The 20,360-nt window shown below is 38.3% G+C and overlaps 3 protein-coding genes across 13 annotated transcripts in view; all 3 read right to left on the bottom strand.

The window, feature by feature from the left end:
* Window positions 1-77: 77 nt before the first annotated feature.
* Window positions 78-9,313, bottom strand: LOC117240393. Its single transcript, XM_033506427.1, has 4 exons — window positions 7,812-9,313; window positions 4,548-4,700; window positions 865-1,215; window positions 78-628 (listed from the first exon to the last, which is right to left on the bottom strand). The coding sequence occupies exons 1-4, from the start codon at window positions 8,400-8,402 to the stop codon at window positions 464-466; spliced, it is 1,260 nt and encodes a 419-aa protein (XP_033362318.1). The 5' UTR covers window positions 8,403-9,313; the 3' UTR covers window positions 78-463.
* A 2,615-nt stretch (window positions 9,314-11,928) lies between these two features.
* On the bottom strand, window positions 11,929-14,188 carry LOC117240398. The gene is made up of 5 exons (XM_033506439.1): window positions 13,952-14,188; window positions 13,501-13,848; window positions 13,295-13,437; window positions 12,851-13,084; window positions 11,929-12,133 (listed from the first exon to the last, which is right to left on the bottom strand). The coding sequence occupies exons 2-5, from the start codon at window positions 13,804-13,806 to the stop codon at window positions 11,986-11,988; spliced, it is 831 nt and encodes a 276-aa protein (XP_033362330.1). The 5' UTR covers window positions 13,807-13,848; window positions 13,952-14,188; the 3' UTR covers window positions 11,929-11,985.
* A 1,595-nt stretch (window positions 14,189-15,783) lies between these two features.
* LOC117237654 (nesprin-1) overlaps window positions 15,784-20,360 on the bottom strand; it is a 112,207-nt gene continuing 107,630 nt past the window's right edge. For 9 of the 11 annotated variants that reach the window (XM_033501828.1, XM_033501897.1, XM_033501836.1 and 6 more), the window contains 6 exons: window positions 20,085-20,269; window positions 19,912-19,950; window positions 19,204-19,710; window positions 18,625-18,868; window positions 17,917-17,972; window positions 15,784-17,498 (listed from right to left, as the gene is read on the bottom strand). In XM_033501828.1, the coding sequence (XP_033357719.1) occupies window positions 17,279-17,498; window positions 17,917-17,972; window positions 18,625-18,868; window positions 19,204-19,710; window positions 19,912-19,950; window positions 20,085-20,269 (1,251 nt within the window). In that variant the 3' untranslated portion in view covers window positions 15,784-17,278. The remainder of the gene's footprint in view (window positions 17,499-17,916; window positions 17,973-18,624; window positions 18,869-19,203; window positions 19,711-19,911; window positions 19,951-20,084; window positions 20,270-20,360) is intronic. The other 2 variants (XM_033501868.1, XM_033501907.1) reach the window with 2 other exon arrangements.

The raw sequence follows: 20,360 nt of genomic DNA, 5'->3' as shown, positions 1-20,360 counted from the left end.
CTTTCACAGCCATTCGCTGAATTCATTGTACGAACTTGCCCGATTCCATTCTCTTCTCTTCCATATCGATTTACCTATTCGATTAACTTAAATCGGTGTTCTAAACATCTATCTGCGTGTCTACCTACGTTTATCTGTCGATCTATACGGCTATTTCACTATTCGTTGTGTTAAATTCCATCGTCTACCTGTCTACTCGTTGTTGCTTTACAAACTTCTCGACGACTTCAATATGAAGCCCGTGTATCCTGTATTGTGTTGGAAAAGTTTCCGTGACCCTGAACTTATCACTTGATACAATCACTGGCCGAGAGCACAAAATAGTATAAACCGATTCCTCTTAAAGTATGTTCCTTTCATAGCCGGTTTTTCTTTCTGTATTTTGATATTGCACGAGGATCGGCGAGAGTATCAGAAAGGGAATTCAGTCGAATTCTTGGAGTCTTGTTTCTCGGTGTTTATATTAGACGAGAGATTCAGGATTCGTTGGTAGAATAGTCGTGGCGGTGCTGTTCGATAGAAGCGCGCCATTTTCGGTGTCTTTGGTATTTCCATCTGGTCGAGGCCGAAAGTCCTTCGAGGCAACCAGCAGGTTTCGTCGTCTCGCTTCCTTCTTCTCGCGTTCGACCTGCAAGCAGACGATCATCGTTCGTTTAGACCGATGTATTGAAATTTATATCGCTATATATCTCAAGTGAACAATGACGTTTGATCATAAGTAAGCTAAAATGAAAAATAGTCGATCGTTAATGCATTAGGAATGTAAATTACATTCAGGCGATAATTTAATTTGCAATTTTTTTCTTTAATAAAATCAAAGTTTAAACAAAATCAAAACTAAACAGACTCCATCTATAGGCTAACCTTGAAGAATAATCGAAGATAGTGGCAAGGAAATACGACGCATTTGCCGTCGTCCTCCTCGGCGTCGATGTAAACGCCGCGAACGAGGATGGAATTGCTGCAGTTGAGAAGCACGAGGAATACGAAGCACCCAACGTGGGTGATCCAACAGGACAATTCTCGGTTATCCGGGACCAGCCACAGATCCAATACGTTCCAGATGCCACGCCAAACATTCACCGTGCCCAGGAAGCTGAGCAGCAGGAAACCATCGGCCGCTATTAAACGGGCCCAGCCTTGAAGACGAGCACACGCGTACCGCATCAATGGTTGCAAGGAAAACGTCACCGTCACTATCACGTATCCGATGGCCTGCAATTGCACCCGACAATTGTTCAAATATATAATAAACAGAGAGAATCATTGGCAGTTGCAAATTATTCATTTTAGGTGTCCCGATTTACCAATTTGATAATATCCTTGATCAAAGTGACTCAGAATTATTTTAGATGGAACAATTGTCGAATGTTGTCTTTTATATTTTCAGCTGCTCCATTTGTATTACGTTTTTTTATTTCATTGTTACATCTTTGAAACCCATTTTTATGTCTTTTCCTCCCTTTGCGAATATTTTTTAATGTATTCGATTTCTCTTCTCTTTGGCATGTTTCTTATTTCTTATTTCTTGAAATTTTATATATATATATATAGAAATGTAATAAGTACAGTGAGAAGCGAATGAAATAAGATTTATGTTACTCGTAAGTCGATACTCTTATACAGCATTAGGTTGATCTTCCTCTGTTTCTTATATCTATCTTTTTACAAGGAAAAATTACAATTCGTCTTTTGACAAATCCTACAGTCGATTTTGTTCTGTTTGTCTGATGCACTCGATCGACTTTGCCGAGAAAACAGCTCGTCAATGACGTTTTCGTTCTCGTTGATCAGAGTTTTCAGCGAATCAACCGACGACAAATAGTTGGCCGCTGTTTCACGGTTTCGAAGCGGCATTACGAGCGAGTAAATGCGTGAATTGGATGACCCTCGCGCAATCATCGACCCTCTTGAGGATTTACATTATCGCCATCATCGTGCAAATCGTATCTGGTAGATTTCTCGTAAGGATTTCAAACACGATTCGAGAATTTCACACTATTCGAAAAATTCTGCCAAATTTTTCAAATCGATTTCATCTACTCAAACTTACATCCGACGATATTTGGAAGGTTCATTGAATCAGTCATTAAACTGATATCGAGCATCGTCGAGTAAATACCATCGTGATATTATCAATGATCGCGCATAAGTGTTTTTTAAAATAACAATAAGCTACTCTTATCTTTGCATTTTAAACCGATGCGTTAACCTTCGATAAGCGTAACAAGACGGTTTATTTTCCTATTCAGATTTGTTTCTCAAACTTCCTAAGAAACAGTTGCATCAGCAGAATAGTCGTATCAAATATTTCGTAATCAAATATTTACGTTTAAGGGCATTTTCGCATTGCCCGGTCGAAAATAAATTATTGCCGATTACCGCCCGGTATAATGCTCGTTTTCTATGCCACCGTGCTATTTTATTATTTTGTTTTTATTATATAATTTTATTGCCACTCGACTACACACGTAATCGACACGACGGTGTAGAACAAGAGCGTGACACTGGCTGGTGATCGGCCAACATTCATTTTCAACCGGACGATGAAGATCGGACGGCGAAAACCGGACATTGTGAGGATACCCTAATGCTGATTTCGTACCGCAGATATCGATCTACTTTAAAATCGATCGTTCGTCCAGTAGCAGCATCGATAAAGAAGAAGACTGGCGCCGTGGAATTTATTTATTTTTTTTTTTTTTTTTTTTGCACGAATCTGGAATTATCGAAATCGATAAATTAAATGCCAAAGTATCGCAATTCGATTTTATTTACTCCAAGTTATCCTACATCGTCGATCTTTCTCTCGATAACTCGAATTCATGCCTTCATCAATACCGTACTATACATTGAACTGGTACAATTACCTGATTTCTAGACAAATCTTATCGTTCGCATCGGCCAGACGTATGTCGCGTCAGATCTCTTTCGAACACGCCGCGATCGCGTTTTTTATTCTCCGCCAATCATGCAGCGGGGAAAAAGTCGCAACAGTCGAATGTTATTGTTGTCGCGGAGGATACATGGCGCCAATTGAATATCATTTTGCAACCGAATAATTCCACGGGTTGTGAGCTTGTGCTCACAATGTCGAAATATTTATGTGGGCTCATCTGTGTTTGCCAACGTTGTAGAAAGAATTTCACGATCGTCGATGTAGAAGAACAACGAAACTTAAACGACGAGTGATCGATGAACAGTATGGCACGCGACACGATTGCGTAAAATCAAAGAGTAAGACTATGGCTACAGTGGATGCACGTTCTGACTGTTGTCCTGGAGAAGTTTCTTACACAATTGAACTATTATGAATGAAATTTTACAGGTCACAAATTAGTAATATCCATAGATTCTTTTCTATTTGATTCTTTTATATCGTTAAATCTAGCTAATTATTTTGTTTAAATCGAGAAATCTGTAACCCACAACTTGTCACCTATCAATCTACTAATATTATTAGTTAGTAAACTATTGTACAAGAGGATCCAGAGTAATCAAACATATACATTTTTATAAATATACACATTCCGATCTTCAGATGTTTCTTTCATCGGAACACGCATCCACCTACTAGAGATACTACGAGGGTGCGCTCAGACTATCGTTACATATTGTTAATATTTATCGATATACCATATTTTCGTCGAGAATCTTGAAATATTGATAATATCGTTGATTGTCCGAAGATTGGGTGAGAGAACCATTTCAATGGAGAATTTCGATAGGAATTTCAATAGGAATTTCGATGGATACAGAACGGTTTAATCGCATCGAGTATAGGTCTCCGGCTGGAGATCAACGATCGTCATTATTGAAAAATTAAACAAATCCTCTCGTTGACCGCGTTCTCTCCGCAACGTATTCAGACAAGTAAATGCAGTCCGTAATAAAGTGTCTTTGCGAACACATACATACGTGAACAGTTTTGTCATGTGCCCTCGCAATCATACAATTGGCGAATATTCAATTATACAATCGGACCAACGGCGTGCCGCTCACCGCGCTCTGCGTAGGTGGCACGTTTCAAAATGTCGTTCAACACGTGATTGCTAATGACACCCGATGACACGCGTTCGTTCGATAGGACACTGCTTTATCGAATGTTTGTACGCACACCGCATTTTCACGGATTCACGCGATCTGAGGTGAATAGACTATCGTAACGTGGACGTTTCTTTTCAAATCTTTGTTAATCAGCCATGTCAATTGGTGTTTTGCGTTAAATAATCGCACTGAGATTTCTAAAGAGCCTTTTCACTTTTGTCAATTTAAGAAAAAGCGATTAACATTTTCAATTATTTTTCGACGATGATTACGCTAAGAAGTTATTGTTCATAATAAAAATGCTACGTTTTTATCGTCGGAAAATTTCTTAAGTTCTAAGAACATATGAAACATTGTTTATGCAAACGTTGTTTATACGTATGTGCAATGTGCAAAATTTGTTTGTTTCTTGACAGAAAAATTCGAGAACCGTAACAGAGTTCAGATCACCTATCATTTATTAAAATAAAAAAGAGAGAAGAAGCAATAATAATACTCACGAGGGACCCGATCGCAGAATATTCTCGATCTTTGGGAAAAAGATAGAGGTCGAAAAGTATCCAGACACCTCTCCAAACGAACACAACCAACGTACCAACCACTCCAACGCTGAAGGCACAATCCAATAAGTACAACGACCAGTCTCTCGTGTTCTGCAATCAGACAACATAAATAATAGATAAACATCATTTGCAGGTGAGAAATGGGGAAATGTTTGAAGAGAGCGGGAACTATGATAAACAACGCATAGCTATTGCTAATCGCGTATCGCTTACGTCAAAGATTATTTATGACAAAAATAGAGTTCCTAGTTTATCCTACAAGATAAATATATAAGATTTTTGCGAAAATGCTATATTTACAATTGAGTATCTTTTTTTAACAATAAACAAAATAATATGTAAAACCGATCGACTTCGTCTTTTGAAAATTTCATAATTTTGGTACTACGACATATGATTATGAGATGTGTGATTTTTCAAAAACAAATTCATATAGTCGTACTTCTAGCGGAGTCGTTTGTTTTAAGAAGTCTCGATTCTGAGAGGGAAAATTATAACAATTCGGAGAAATTTGTGTAACAATTACCTAATTACCTCGAGACGTATCGTCAGTCTCGAGAGGGTTGCTATTTCCAGGCGAACGAAATTTATTTCATGAAAGATTATTATTATTTTATTCCTGATGTTTCTCGATTTTCCCGCCTATTTCCTTTAATCTTCCAAAATTATTCTAACGTTGTTTCAGTCGTCGTAAGATGAACTAGAAACATCGTTCGTACATGATGATTTCTTCGCGCGGATCGCTAACTCACGCTTCCCTAAATTCACTGATTCATTGAACATTAAATTGCTGACACGTCGAAAAGGGATGGGGATATTGCTATGACATTGCGGTATTACGAGAAGTGAAAATTGTGGAAGGAGACGTTTAAAACAATATAAACTGAAGCGTCGAAAACGATGTCTATCCAAATAATATCTGATAAAGGTGTAAAAAAATGTCTATCTAAAAACGCGCAGCTTGATCTCTTAACGTGATGTACATTTTAACTAAACCGTTCTTCGCTCCAACACTTTCCAATCTATCGTTCGATTCACGGTTTACTTTCGAGAAAGAGAATCGTTTCGATAAATCAAAAGTACAAGAATTTTCCGGTCGACGAACCATTTGTGAGGTAAACTTTCATCCGAGTGTATTATCACCCGTCGACTTTTCGCGACACCCTTCTGTCCTCGATTTTTAAGTGACGGAGAGGACTCAACTGAGTGATAATTAATTCAAGATCATCCCGTTGCGTCTCTTCTTCATTATCATCTTCGATAAATCATTTCTAGACATCGATGAAATAAAACAACGATCGATCAAAAGCCAAATCTAAGAAGAACTGTCTAACTAAAAAGAACTATCAGAATGTTTAAAAATTCCTACCGAATCTTTAGAATATATGTACATAATATCCAGCGTACAATATCGCTTAAAAATTCCAAGTTATAAAACCAGTTGCGTTCTATTCTCGTTCCTTCATCCTCCATTCATCATTCAGCAAACTTTAGATAAATATTCCTTTAGAAAAATTTAGATAAAGAAACACTCGTGTCAGAGATATGAAATATAGACAGAAGCGTGTAATTCGCGTATCTTATCGTTCGATTCTCCATTCGAGTATTCGTTCGATCGAAGGAGAAAGGTTAAAACATCGAAAATTGCGGTTGCAGGCCGTGCTCGTGCGTGTGCAAACTGCACGGACGCGATGCTGTTCGAGTATTGGGAGAGTCAGCCGGAAACTGTGCTTATACCTTGCACATCGCATCGATGCCGTGCATCGCACGGCTCCAGCTTCACCGATGCGTCAAAACACGCTGTCTAGACCTCTTACGTTTCCTACTTAACATTTAGCCCCCTTTCGTTTTTAATGAAAAGCATCGGTGTTCGTGATCATTTTTGCCGAGACGAGTCGATTATTCGACGATTTTTACCATCTTTTTAATTCGTTTATAAGACCGTAAGACATAACCGACTTAAGATTCAACCGATCAATATCTGCAGGATTGAGAATCGTAGTAGCGTAAGACAATCCAATGTTATTTTCCATAAAATAGTATTCTGCGTGTATCGTTCTAAAAGATTCATTACATCTTTTCAATGGAAGCGTGTCGAAGCAGAGAATAAAGTTATGACCAAACCAGCGATTTTTATAGATTTACAGGTAACTCGAAAATGTTCAGAATGAACATAATATGCAAGAATAAAATGTTCAAAGTTTGATGTTTCTTATAATATTTAGCGAGTAAAACAATGGTCTATATTTTAAATTACATTCTTAAAAATTTTGTTACATTACTATGATTTTCAAGCTTATCATAGGGAAAGACCATGCGTATGATGGCGTTTTGTAATATTTACGTTAATCTTAATTAGAAATATATGTTTGATAGCGTAGCTGTGAATATTTATATTTTCAAAAGACACGAATGGTTCACGAGATTTCGTAGCCTTGCGGGTAATTTCATTCAGTCGCGTTACTCGTCACCCATGATAATATCGGTGAAACAGAATGGTAGAATATGAAGATAATCGAAACAAAGCAAGAAGGGTATATATCGTTCTGGTAGCAGGAATAGAAAATTTTCTGCTATCTCGCTTTTAGAAATTGAACGCTTTGAAAATTCGAGAATTCAGAAACACACATCGGTTCTTGTTTGTATCCTTGTCATAATTGATAGCGGTTTAAATTATCATTTCTATCACTTGTTCATACAAAAAGAATTAGAGGAAGCAATCGATACGTGAAAAACGAAAGAAGAATTGTCAGAAAGTATAATTTATTTGCCTCGTAATTTACGTCAATTACTCTGTATCGCGTATTACATAAAGTATTGAAAGATAACGATTAATACGGAAAAATACGTGAAATATTCAAAGTATACTGTTTTTTATAACGCTTGGAAGGTTAAACAATTTTCTTCCAGGGTTTTACCTTCTTAATTGTATTCTCAGAGATATAAATTTGCATAAAAGTCCGTAGTCCACTGATAATCGAGAAAGATATCGCCACACGGAATACAAAATCGAGTTTGTCTTTCGTGAGACGATATTTCATCAAAGTTCTATTCTAAAAGCTACCTACAAACTTGATTGGATCTCGACCGATCCATACTTAGATCCAGCTTTGCGTGAATTTGTAAGCGATCTATCGGACTCTTGCTCTTTCAGCTTCGCGTTTCTATGTTTCTACGGTGTACGAACGATCAGTTACTTACGTTCACGCGAAACATGGTTTGCACTTCGAAGTATCCGGGACACGAGTCCAAGCAAAGGGAGAACGGTGGCGCGGAAATGTTCCTGATGGCACGCATGATCGCCAATGCTAGAAGGCTAACGGCGGTGGTGGCGAAAACGGTGCTCGCTGTGTGTTCCGTGTACAGGTCGAGGGCCTGCCAGGCGCCACGCCATGCATTTACGCAGCAAAACCCGAATACGGCCGTGTAAAGTCTAGATCCGACGTAATACGACAATCTGTGTTTGTCCGGGTGTAAAAGCTCGTTCAGGACGTTCTGAGAAACGTTGAACGCGAACAACCCTATGAAACCGATCACTATCGAGGTCAAGCTGCTGAGAACCGGATCCTCCGGATAGACGTAGACGTCGCTCAAGCCCCAGGTGCCTCTCCAGTAACCAACCACCGCCGGGGCGGCCACAGTAGCCGAGAACACAGTGTCCAAAATAGTGAGTATCGTGTAATGAAAACGACTCGATGACCGACCGCTTAGCCCGCTCGTCATACCGGTGCCACCGCGTAACTCGACCATTCTCATCCAATCCTGATCGAGCCTAGTCGCACCGCTCATCATGCATGATTCGAGGCTGTGATGATACGCTCTCTTTGGTGGTGCACGCCTTCGGGTCGAGCTTTCGAAGAATTCCACCGAGAGCCTCTCATTATTCGACGAGAAAAGCTGTTCTTTGGTCTTCCAATTGAGCCTCGTTCAATCACGATCGTTGTCAAGTTCAATTCAAAACGGCGGCGACTACTCCCCGCGACCAGTCTCCAGACGATGCTCAACGATCTTAAACGAACTCAGACAAACAATCACGTCTTCGACGTTGACGATTCCCTACCGACCGATGTTTAGGTTTAATCTCGCTGTTGATCGTTCGTCTCGGGTCGAGTCGAGTATCTTAGCCATAACTCCACATTATTGCTTCTAACTACACGAGTATTCGAGGTTAGTAGAGATTCTGCTGGACGATTTCCGGCTTAACGATCAAGCTTTGCAGCGGATCTTCTTAAAGTAATACTGTCTCTGGATCGCAGTGATCATCCTATCGAAGAAGCTTCGTTTGTTGCTTGCACGAAATTCTCTAGGGAACGATTTTCTCGAACAGTGGATACAAAGTCGAAATAGATGTCGTAGTTCCCTCTCGACATTTTCAGACTTCCAGAAACTTTGACATCGCACAGAAAAGCACCTGGTCTATTCCAGGGCCGATGCCTATCGTAACTGATAAAAAAGAAACGATGATTTTGCCAGTATTCTCGATTCTCCACAATCTCGTTCGCGTAAAACGTCTCGCTTGCGTCTCCAAGCTCTCGTCTTATCGTTCACTTTCTCGAGGATCGCAATCGCAAGAGCGTAATACTTCGCCGTGGATGATGCACGGATGCACACGGGGCGAGATACGTGAGACCGTCAACCGACAAGTCGGGCTGCGGGTGAGTACTGACATCTGTTCAGTCACCGCTATCTTTTATCAAGTGCTAAGCACAGACCAACACTATCGCATTATCATGAACAGCTTCGTCACACGGGCCATGGCATAGAGAATAGTACGGTGCTCTGCTCTGCTCTCTTCCCTTCCTTCCTCGATCTCTCTCACAACCCCCCACCCATAGGTCGCTAAAGCTACGTGCACGCTTGATGAACGAACGCGGGTACGAGCTTTCGACACCCACCATCGACCAGTTCTAAGAAAGTTCAAAGGCATCGTTTCCTTTCCAAGGTCTCCCAGTGGCAAGAATGATTACGAAAATGTAAAAAATAACGTAAAGGTGAAAAACTATGGTACTAAATTACCTTGCATCGTATCAAATACCTTGTAATCGCAGATATCATCCTGCGTTATTTTGGAAATCATGCATTTAACGTAAATAAATAAACGTATTGACTATAGTTGTCTAACTATTCATATCCTGCCAGGTCACGTGATAGAGAATATCGTAGATCATCCCTTGCATTGTGAGTACATTTGATCCTAATCTGCGATCAGAATGCAAAGAAAATATTATGAAACAGCGCATAAGAAACTACGTACGTAATTATAGACGATGATGTTTCTTCAGCTGTTCTCTAGACTTTCGTACGCTTGAAAATAATGTGTTTTAAACGAAAAATGAGAAAGTTCGTTTGTTCTGGCCTGATCATCGTCTGAGTCCAATTTAGTATTCGTTTGTCAAGTACATGAGCTGCTTAATGACTCTCCCTATGCAGACACGAGTACACTCCATTATGAGATAAATTGAGAGCACCTCAACCAGTCTTCTTCCTTTTTCCTACATGATTCGAAGATCATTTATGATTTTTTTCAATCAAATGACATTCGATTTAAGCATCGACTTAAGATCGTCTTACTTTACTCGCCTTCTATTCGTAATTATTAATAACGCTTTACTAAAACATTTCATATACATGTTTATCCCTCGTCCAAGTATCTTGAACGGCAATTAGCGGCTGTTAGTGTCATCAGACGATATCGCGGACTGGTAGCAAGGAGGAAATTTTAATTGAACCTGAACCGGTGTACTTTATCAGCCTACAGCATGGCAGTCACGTAAATCGTGATCGACGTATACGCGACAGTCAGGCGCTAATTAACAAATCCGGGAAACCCGGTGTTAACTGATAAGAAACAAGATAGTAGCCGAAGAGAAGAGACCTGAACCACCTTGAAGCCTCATTTTTTTGAGTGGCGTTTCCTGTCTGTCAGTTTCATCGGGCTTTTGTCGAACGCATCGCTAATCGCCACCTTTTTGTACACCAATCAAGCTTGGATTACGACCATCTACCTTGACCTGTCATATTCTTTTTTTTTTTTTTCCTTCGTGACAGCCTTTTGTTGAACGTTGAGAAAAAATTATTCCAGCGTCTACTCGCATCTCAGGCACCTACGACTCTGTATATCGAAGCTGTCATTGTGAATCACAGAGATACGTTAGGATCGTCGTACTTTTAATGGTCATTGCACAAGTAAGATCTTTATTTTTTAAATTAGCTAGTTAGCTCTTGTTCTTTGCCTTATTTTATGTTTCTTTTGTTTCATCCAATGGATAGAATTATATCTTCCCTTGGAACGTAACACGTAAGAATGTTGTTCTTCAAACTGTTAATTGATTCTTGTCTCTTCTTTTGTTTTGTGAAAAATGGCTATGGGCGCTCTCAGACCATCAATACATATATTTATGATATATATTGTCAATATTCTCAACTACAAGGATCAGGATCTAATGTTAGAGCCAACGTTGCTCTTCATGTTTAGTTAAGTTGTAAAATATCAGTTTAAAGTTCATTTTGCCTCGATTATTACAAGTCTTACTCCCCCATTTCAAGCCTGTGAGATTCTTTGTTGCAATTTTTTCGTTCTACTAAGATGCACACGATTTTCACGATTCAGAGGCGTCAATGAATAGATAACGTGCCTGTCAGATAACATGATAACCCTTATAGTCTAATAATAGCTTTCTTTCGCCATATTAAAAGATCGTACGTTGTGATACAAAGCTTACTACAAACCCGATAAGTGGGACAATTTTTTTAATTGCAAATTTCATATTATCATGATTTATTTTTCTGTATCGTTATATGTGATCGGTCAGTAGATAATCGAATCGAATCAGATCAGATCATTTATCATCGTTAATATAATAACCAAACACATCTTTTATATTTGAATAATTAAAATACGTGTTTTATTCATATGTGTTTTTGTGATTCTTACAATTCACGAATCTTATCGTACGAATCATATTCACGGAATATTCCCAATGAAAATTCGGCTTTAGAACCGTTTGACAATCGATTGCGATACTTAAGTGATACGGCATCGCAGATTTTGTTCGATCACTTTACCAATTGATAAGGTCTCCTCTCGTGAGGAGATATACAATCTGTAAAATAGAACTCTTGATGAACATTTATTTTTCTCATCGACTCTTGCACTGATATCCGTATCTAACAGCGATTGAAATATTTGCCAAAGTGCCAAGAAAAATCGTGAAATCTCTGCAATTCGGATTCCTCGTCAAGATTTTTATTTACATAACTGGTCATCTATTACAACTTTTTCTATTTTCTTTGTACACATGTAACGATTGCTAGATCTTTCGTGTATCCTATCACGAAACGTATCAACAGTTCTACAATTTAAATATATTTTTAATTAACTTACCAGCTTATACCTCGTTGGAAAACGAAAGACGAAGGTGAGTATGTCGACGTTGATCACCGAAGGGATGGCTATAACATTACGAATTGATCGAAAGATCGCCAAAATTGTCATTGGCGCCAAAGTAGCGGTTACAGTTACCCTAAAGGAAATTGATGAAATTAACGAATATTAATAAAAAGAAATCAGGAATATTACTTTATCGTAAAAATATCAGGTTGTCCCAAAAGTTGGTTTCGTTTTGTAAGAAAATAATAGACGCACAAGACTTTTTATTCCATATTATTTTATTGAATTACGTATGATCCGTTTTGTAGTAATAAGAACTAGAAGTAACTTTTGGGACAACCTAGTAAATTGGATTAAATGGTTACGGTTTAGAAATAAGTCGTAATAATTAGAAGTTACAATATATAGCTTTGATTAATTATATCTGGAAAATTGGCATGCTATCGTTAATGCTTTAAGTCAGTTTTGAGACATTACTCTTTATCATCATATTTCTACTTGCACGAGACGCTCACTATCTTTAAAAGCATTCATGATGAACATAAAGATTAGCATAGGAAATGAAAGTATCAAACGCGATTAACAGACTATTTTTGCCGCGTCTCAATATATCCCAGCTACTTGCTATTGATAAGGTGCTCCATGTGATCCTCTAAAATGTAAATAAATTATTTTATCCTTTTCTGTACTGATTTACATTCTGTACTGATACATTCTTTTTATTAACCTATCTTTATCTCCGCTACTATCTTTTATCGATGAATTAATTTTTATCTATTCGAGACACTAATCTGCGGAACGCGATTTTTAGAATTATCTTCTAAAATAAAATACGAGTTACCGATCTCACCAAATATTGTAATAGAAGAAGTGGTCGAAAATAATCCAAGCACCCCTCCAGTGCATATTGCAGGAAATACCGAAGACGTATGTGTATAAAATTTGGATGATCTTGCAAACGGTCATATTCAGGCAAGTTTTCCTTTTTGATATATCGAGCACACGATAGTGCAGGAAATTCCTCGTAATAGCAAAACACGTGTGAATTAGAATACCCAAGAGGAACGTGAACAATTCCGGGAACCTTAGAACATTTCAAAATCATAATTCTATACGTGCACTTTATTGTAATTTTTCTGTCAATTTTATTTCCGCGTGATTTAGACTATTACAGCGAATCGTTTTAATTGACAAAAATCACCGACAGTTCTTCCGATCTATTTATAGATTTTTCGCATCGTTTATCATCGCAATAGTTAATAAGTATGTCTAGACGGAGTATAAATAAACTTACGTATCTGCATAGATATCCATCAAGGTCCATGTCCCTCTCCAAAAACCGACGGTCATCGGAGTGATTAGAATGAGCGACAGAAAACTGTCAATTATCGATAGAATCTGTTTCTGTTTCTTCAAACTTACATTTGAAAAATCGAGCTGACCGGAAAGGAATGAAATAAAAAAATCTGACAGGAATCAGAAGATGCAATAAGGAATTACCTTAAAAGTATCTTTTATTTTATCCTCGGCGTCCAACTTCGCCACTTCTGGCTTTTTCAATCTTTTCTCTTCGTTCGCTTCGTCCTCGGTGTCACTCGATTCATCGTTGTCACTTTGCTTTATGACTTCGAGCTTTGGAAAAGGGGAAGCGTTCTCTCCTCTTACATTTAAAGTCTTAAATCGTTCGCTGGCTACGTTTTCCAAAGAAACTTTCGATAAAACTTTCGACTCATCATGATCGCGCCGTTTGAACACTTCAGGGATGTTGTTCAAGCTTTTGGTTTTTCTTCCATCCAAATTCGACATACCTACTATTCGGATTTTATTTTATCCAATTGTTTCTTCTACCTGACGACCGAAGATTGAAACGACTCAGACGATGCGACGATTGAACCGCTTCTGTTCGCTTGTCGTATAATGATAAGTAAGCTAAGTGTAAAAATTTTCTTACGTAAACTAACGTTCCGTCAACACTAAAAGTGCCGCCGCCTTCGTTATCACTGGACACGACCTGAATGATAGTGTTCGCAAAATGCTGTCCAGTTTTTTTGCATTTTTCTCTCTCTCCCGAGCCTGTTAGCATTCGACGCAGCTGCGGATAGACTTCATTAGATTGATCCTGAGATGCAGATATGCGACTAGCGAGAATTATCTCGATCTCGACTGCAACTTGTTACAGCACACAGGCATACGTTGGTACATATGCAAACAGGAGAGATAGAAAAATTAGTATCAAGAATGAGAAAATTGTCCAAAATAGTCATAAGGATACAATTTGGTTTGCGAAATATTCCAATTATTAATTTATTTTTTATACTTATATATGTAAAATAAATATAAGGTAAGGAATTGAAATTGGGATGCTAGTAAGTATTTAAGAATATTTTTCTTAGTAATAAGTATGGCCAAACCTATGATCGATAGCGTACAAAGAAGCTTTTCTTTTTGTACGAGGGTGTCAATGTTTAAAGGAAATCATTCACAGTATATAATTTATTTCTCTAAATGGTACAAAACATCAGACATCTTATTTCTTCTACCCTTGCGACTAAACAAAGTGTCATTAACTTAAGCGATTGCTAATGATCGAGGTATGTATGCATAAGATGCCCAATGAGATTAAGATCTACTTATTTCTATACATAATCGCGATGGAGAAAATATGGAATAATTTTTACAGACGGCGAGTATTTTAAGCGAGTGTACGTAGTCTGCTCGATCCTTAAATCATGAATGCCTCGCGAATACGTCACTCGACTCGATCGCCTTGAAAAGTTTTCGAAAGTTAATGACGAAAAGGAGGAATTTTCAAACTACTGTAACGTTGCGTATTTTACTCATCATTGGAAGAGAAAAATTTGTACGACATTGCGAAACGATTGAGCCATTTCTGTTGCACTACAAACTCGTCGTGAGTATAATGAACTTGCAGGATAGTTAACGCAGAGCGTCAACACCAGACTCAAGCGGAGCTCATATTCCAATTTATGATCCTTTTAACGGCGCTTCTTCAGGCGCCACTGATAAAGTTAATTGTGGCGCCCGCGAGACTCGCGCTTTCTTTCAATCGTGATAATTGCATCCCAGAGATCATTGTTAATTACCGCGATGCCTTCGAACAAACTGCACTTGAATTCACGCGAAGGATACACGTGATCGCGAATGTTTGCACTGTTACTTAGACTCGTCGCTGGTTCAAGGTGAGTCAGGTGATAATCGGAGTGTTAATAAATGCGTGTTATAAATATCATGTAATCATTAATGAATCACGAAGCACATGACTTTATTCCTTCTTTCGAGCAGAAATTAATTCTTTACACAAACGAATGGCTATTATTATTGGTTCCTCTCTTCATTTTCTCTTCTTTTTATTTTTTTTTTTTTTTAATTATTCATTGACCGTGATTTCAAAGAAGAATCATTGATGTGTATAACGTCTTTATCTATGGATAATAGCATCCGTGCGGTATTTGCAGAGGTTTCTTTACAAGTTGACAATGTTTTCGATTTGTCAGACTCTCGATCGATGTGAATTTTACGCACTCGTCTGACGATCTTACGTATATACGTCATGTGTGTAGTTAGACGGTAAGGGAGGATACAAATATTACATGTTTATCGTTAAATAATTTTTCACTATAGTAAATTTCCTCGCAAGCTTTACTCGCGAATGCGTAAAATTGTATAGTATACGGTTAACGACATAGAATTCTTTCTAGACATTGAAAATGGATTAATCCCATCGGGAGACAAATAGTGTTTGTAAAAGAAGGAGGAAAGAAATGAAGCCTCTATAGGTTTTAATTTATTATAATTATATTACATCGACAGATGTACACCGTCTTCGGAAAGCTCTGTCCTTATAAAAATACATAACAAAGCTCGGTCGCGCAGCAAGCAAGATATCGATAAATTAGGAAGCGAAACTAGCGGGCCGTTAAATACAGTCGTTCTCTTATTTTGTACCTCGAATAATAAACTCATGATCCTTTTGTGCGTATCCGAAAGTGTATCGTTCTCGTTCGAAAAAGATGCACCTCGTGCGAGGTGTCGTCGGTAATTTCATTATGCGATTTCGGTTATTATGCGATACGTCTGTGTCTTTTTTTTTTCGTTTTTCTTTTTATTCTATCCTTCCCTTCTTCGCTTTTTCCCTTATCCACTGTTTACCCTAAGAAATCGTAGAAAAAAGAACGGAAAGGAGAACAATTCGAAAACACCTCGATGATAATAATATATTATAATTAATTATTATGTTTCTCTCTATAGCGGTCGAGCTAGCACCAATGACTAATCGCGTTAATCGCGATCACGCTCTGAAATATCGGTCAGTGGACGTTTCGTTCTCGATATAGAAAATCGAGCTTCGCTCTTTGCCTACTTTCCTTCGAGTTATAAATGCAACGTATAAAAAATAAAGTCGAACTGGTATTGTATGTAATATCACGCTATCATGGAATATATTCGTTAAGTAACATTTTTAACGTATGTCGACATCAATATGTTAAATAGTATTTAACGTAAGTAATTACCTCAATATAATCTATACAATTTTAGAAGCGAGAGATAGAAATCATGTTTTAAAAAGATTACAATTTGTTATTTAAAGTTTGTCTACGAGAAGGTCCAATTATATTACAAATTTTATACAAACGGAGAATATACAAATTTGTACCTTTAATACCAACGATGAATAAACGAATGAAAATCATCGAATTTTATATTAAGGGCAAACGAAAAGATCCAACGAAAGAACAACTGAATTATTCATTGAATTTTCGAATAGCAAGCATCGTTGCTCGTACTGTCTTTAAACGTAGTCTTTCATTGGGACGTGGTCAGATCAAAGGCGCTATACCTGCTTTAATCCAACTAGATTTAAGGCCAAGAAATTTGGATTTCAGTTTAGTATATCCCAACGTGAGCCTTTTCAGTCTAGATTAGTCTGTTACGTGTAAAATCATCGTCTATAGAAGAATGTGTCTGACCAGTTTTTTCTTTTTTTTCTCATCAAGATAGTCGAACATTATAGTTCTGCTTAAACGTTCGACCATCTCGAGAAGAATCGCGACGTACGAAAAAATCAGATCTGTTATTGATCTCTCTTATCGATTGCATCAATGGATCGCCATATGACAGACTAGTTAAGTAGGTACATATGTACGCAGATCGTGCGCGATCTCGCGTTTCCGCTTCCCGCGACTTCTTTGAATATTTCGGTTGAACATTCTTCTGGGCCCTACGAAATCGGTGTGTCCGAGATTAGGTTTCTTCATAATTAGATAGGAGGTGGCCCGTTCGGATAGACGACCATTGGCGTGAAGCTTCTGGCGAGGTTGTTCGACAGCATGCAGTTGTAGTCTTCTTCGGCGGATGGTACCAACGAGGCGACGCCGAGGAGCAGCAGCATCAGCGCCTGGATCGGCAAGGATACTCGCAATACTCGGCCCAGGAAACGGTATCCCCGAGATAATACCGTACGTTCGCCATCGTCACCACTGGAACACGCGCGTTTATTTCGTATTTATTATGATTTCGATCGTGAGTTTTGGAAATGATACTTTATTTAAACAGACCATCGTTCGTGGCTGAAGAGTTGGCTAGTCAAAGGAATGCAGATTTCATTGATTTATAGTGTAATCTTAAAAATAGCGTACGCGTATTTTTGTCATTGAGATAGTGTCGTCTATGTCGTTTACATTTATAGATTAAAAGGGAAGCGTAAAAGATCGCAAGTCATCTTTTCAGCCACGAATAGTATTGGAAGTTAAATCTGTCCGAGCTTACGTTCTCCAAGTTTTCTGTTCGATGTCGAGATATTAAGGCAACTTTATGTGCGTTCATACATGTAAATGCATAGAAATCGTATTGGAGAACATAGCTCAGAACTTCAAACAGAAAATGAAGAAAACATACGTTGTGCCAGGTGCGTCGTGGGGCTGAGAGGTTCCAGAGGCAGCTTCGTCGAGTAGCTACAATACAGTAAAAGAGAAAACACAAACAATAAGGTACTGTGCGTGTGAATGCTACTGTCACGGGACATGGAATAATAAAATTCCAACCAGGAACAACATTACGTAATTTTAGGATATCTATTTTAATTTGCCTTGTGTATATCTTAAACGATGAATATCATTGACAGTGTTCATCGTGTAAAATACAAACTGCGAATTAAAACGAAGTACGAAGAGAAAAACGTAGAATCATTTTTGATTCTTTCATCACATCTATTTTTATCCAATCGGAAAAGATACGAAAGACATTATCAGCGATGCTTTCATACATAAACTATTCATAGAACTGTTCCAGATGGTCATCTATCATTTCGTATTCGATATTCGTTGGATCTTTATTGCAATCCGTGCCCCGTGTTTCAAGTATCGATTAACGTGATCCTACGACGTAAGTGCACATATAGCTACACTGAGGTCTAACATTTAAGAAGCGAGAACCATCGAGTTCCAGCAAGTAGCCTCAGAGCATCGACGTTCCCTGGAAATATTTTTAACAAGCTACTTCGTTTTTACAGAAATTAAATATCAAGAGTATTCTATAGTAAGGACTTTGTTTCGTTTCGAATATTCAGTTAAGAGGAAAGTGAGAAAGATACAAGACGAAGCTTACATCGTGAGAGAGAGAAGCGAGAGAAGAAGTTGTGACTGCGAGTCCAATATCTCGTGGGTCCATTCCCAAAGCTGCCCCTAATTTCAAGGCGTATATACCAGTCAGTCGGCGAAGGGACTGCAATCTGAGTCGCAATTCCTGTAGGCGTGCTCTGGTTTCGCCTTTCTCGTCTAGTAATTGATTAGCCGACTCTTGAAGCGACAGAACTCGGGGCTCGCACCGCTCCAGATCGCTCCTCAGTTCTCTGAAAAGAAAAAGATTTTGTTTTAACTGCAGTCTCTTCGCGGATAGAATACGCGAAATAGTTACAACTCTAATTATTCCGATATAAACGTTGATAGTTTGCAACAGTTTGTAATTATTGAAAAATACGAAATATTTGTTTTGTTGTTTGATTAATTTAGTAGATGCTGGAACAATTGTAAATAAAGATAATAAGTCATAATACGAAGGAAAGAAAATCCGAAAAATGAAAGGAACCATTCGTTCTAAGTGAAAGTATTCATTTACTATATATGTACCATCTTACACTTATGTAATCTTTTACGGTCATTGGAATCTAACATTCTTAAAACATACCTGAATTTATTGTACTTGGCGGTCATAATTTCCGTCGACTCGGTCAAGTCGACCGGTTCGCTGGCTCGTATACTATCTTCCGTTTTCTCCAACCAGGTAAGCAGTTCCTCTATAATACGATGGAATTGCTGGTTCGACATCAACGCAACTTGCAGTTGTTCCTCCCAATGTGCAGTCACGTTGCACACCTTCTCCCATCTCGTGTTTGCGACGGTTAATCTGTCTCTGAGTTGCATCGCTCGACACAGTTCCTCCGTGTGATCGGCTAAATGAGCGCCGACAGTGTTCAGACTGACTAGAATACTCTTATGACTGTCCAAATCGAGTACAAATTCTCTGTGATCTTGTATGACATCCTCCAATTGTTCTATGTTGCTTGGTGGCGAATGTTGTTCGCTTTGCGTGCCTTCTGCGAATTCCAGCCATTTTTCTAATCTCCAGAGATCGTTCTCCAATTGAGCCCAGTTACGGCGCGAACACAAGGGACAGGTTAATCTACCATTATCGCTGTAATATACAAAATTTGGTATCTTTTGCTGTCATATCTATATTTACATTTTTTTTATAATTAGACGAAATTTTTGGAAAGTGAACTATTTTGGCATGCTAATGTTCAGAGTTTACTACGAGAAAAACAGGTATGGAATGAACGGAGATCGTTAACAGAACGTTAATGAGAAACTGTTAGTGCGAAATGGGAACACTCACTGATCACAGGGAAAGGTGTAAACGTCAGAGTTAGGTGACCTGCGCGCGAAAAATTTCTGGTTTAACATTCAATTGGTTTTGTTGAAACAGGTACAATAACGTCTAATGACAATGTCTGTTATAGTAACGGTAATTAGGTAGTTAATTATACGTGTTAAAGTAAACGATCCTACCTGAGTTCTCTGATTTGTTGTTCTCGCGTTCTCGCCAGGATTAACAGATTTTCGTATCTGTTCGTCAACGCCGCTACTTCGTTCGCCTTGGCAACCTGCGCGTTTAATTTTCCATCCTCAATGAGCAACCCGTGCAAGTGACGAACCAATTCGATCGACGATTGACAGCTTCCAATTAGTTTACTCTGTTAAATAAAAGATATTTCAAACGTGATATTTCAACAATTATATAGGCATAGCATTAATCAATTGCCATGATGTTTAGATTCTGGTTCT

This window comes from Bombus vosnesenskii, unplaced genomic scaffold (genome assembly GCF_011952255.1).
Source record: "Bombus vosnesenskii isolate JDL3184/JDL3185 unplaced genomic scaffold, Bvos_JDL3184-5_v1.1 scf7180000013264, whole genome shotgun sequence".
Taxonomy (NCBI): Eukaryota; Metazoa; Arthropoda; class Insecta; order Hymenoptera; family Apidae; genus Bombus; species Bombus vosnesenskii.
Note: the sequence above shows the minus strand (reverse complement) of the source record. Positions and strands in the feature narration are given on the sequence as shown.

What these genes read in the sequence shown, in the direction of transcription:
- LOC117240393 (XM_033506427.1), bottom strand. Translation starts at nt 8,402, where the DNA reads ATGATGAGCGGTGCGACTAGGCTCGATCAGGATTGGATGAGAATGGTC. An exon ending in AAACCATGTTTCGCGTGAAC is followed by an intron (nt 4,701 to 7,811) that starts GTAAGTAACTGA and finishes GTCTGATTGCAG; the next exon opens with AACACGAGAGACTGGTCGTT. An exon ending in ATCTTCGATTATTCTTCAAG is followed by an intron (nt 629 to 864) that starts GTTAGCCTATAG and finishes GTCTGCTTGCAG; the next exon opens with GTCGAACGCGAGAAGAAGGA.
- LOC117240398 (XM_033506439.1), bottom strand. Translation starts at nt 13,806, where the DNA reads ATGTCGAATTTGGATGGAAGAAAAACCAAAAGCTTGAACAACATCCCT. An exon ending in ATGGATATCTATGCAGATAC is followed by an intron (nt 13,085 to 13,294) that starts GTAAGTTTATTT and finishes AAATGTTCTAAG; the next exon opens with GTTCCCGGAATTGTTCACGT. An exon ending in TTCTTCTATTACAATATTTG is followed by an intron (nt 12,134 to 12,850) that starts GTGAGATCGGTA and finishes AATTTCCTTTAG; the next exon opens with GGTAACTGTAACCGCTACTT.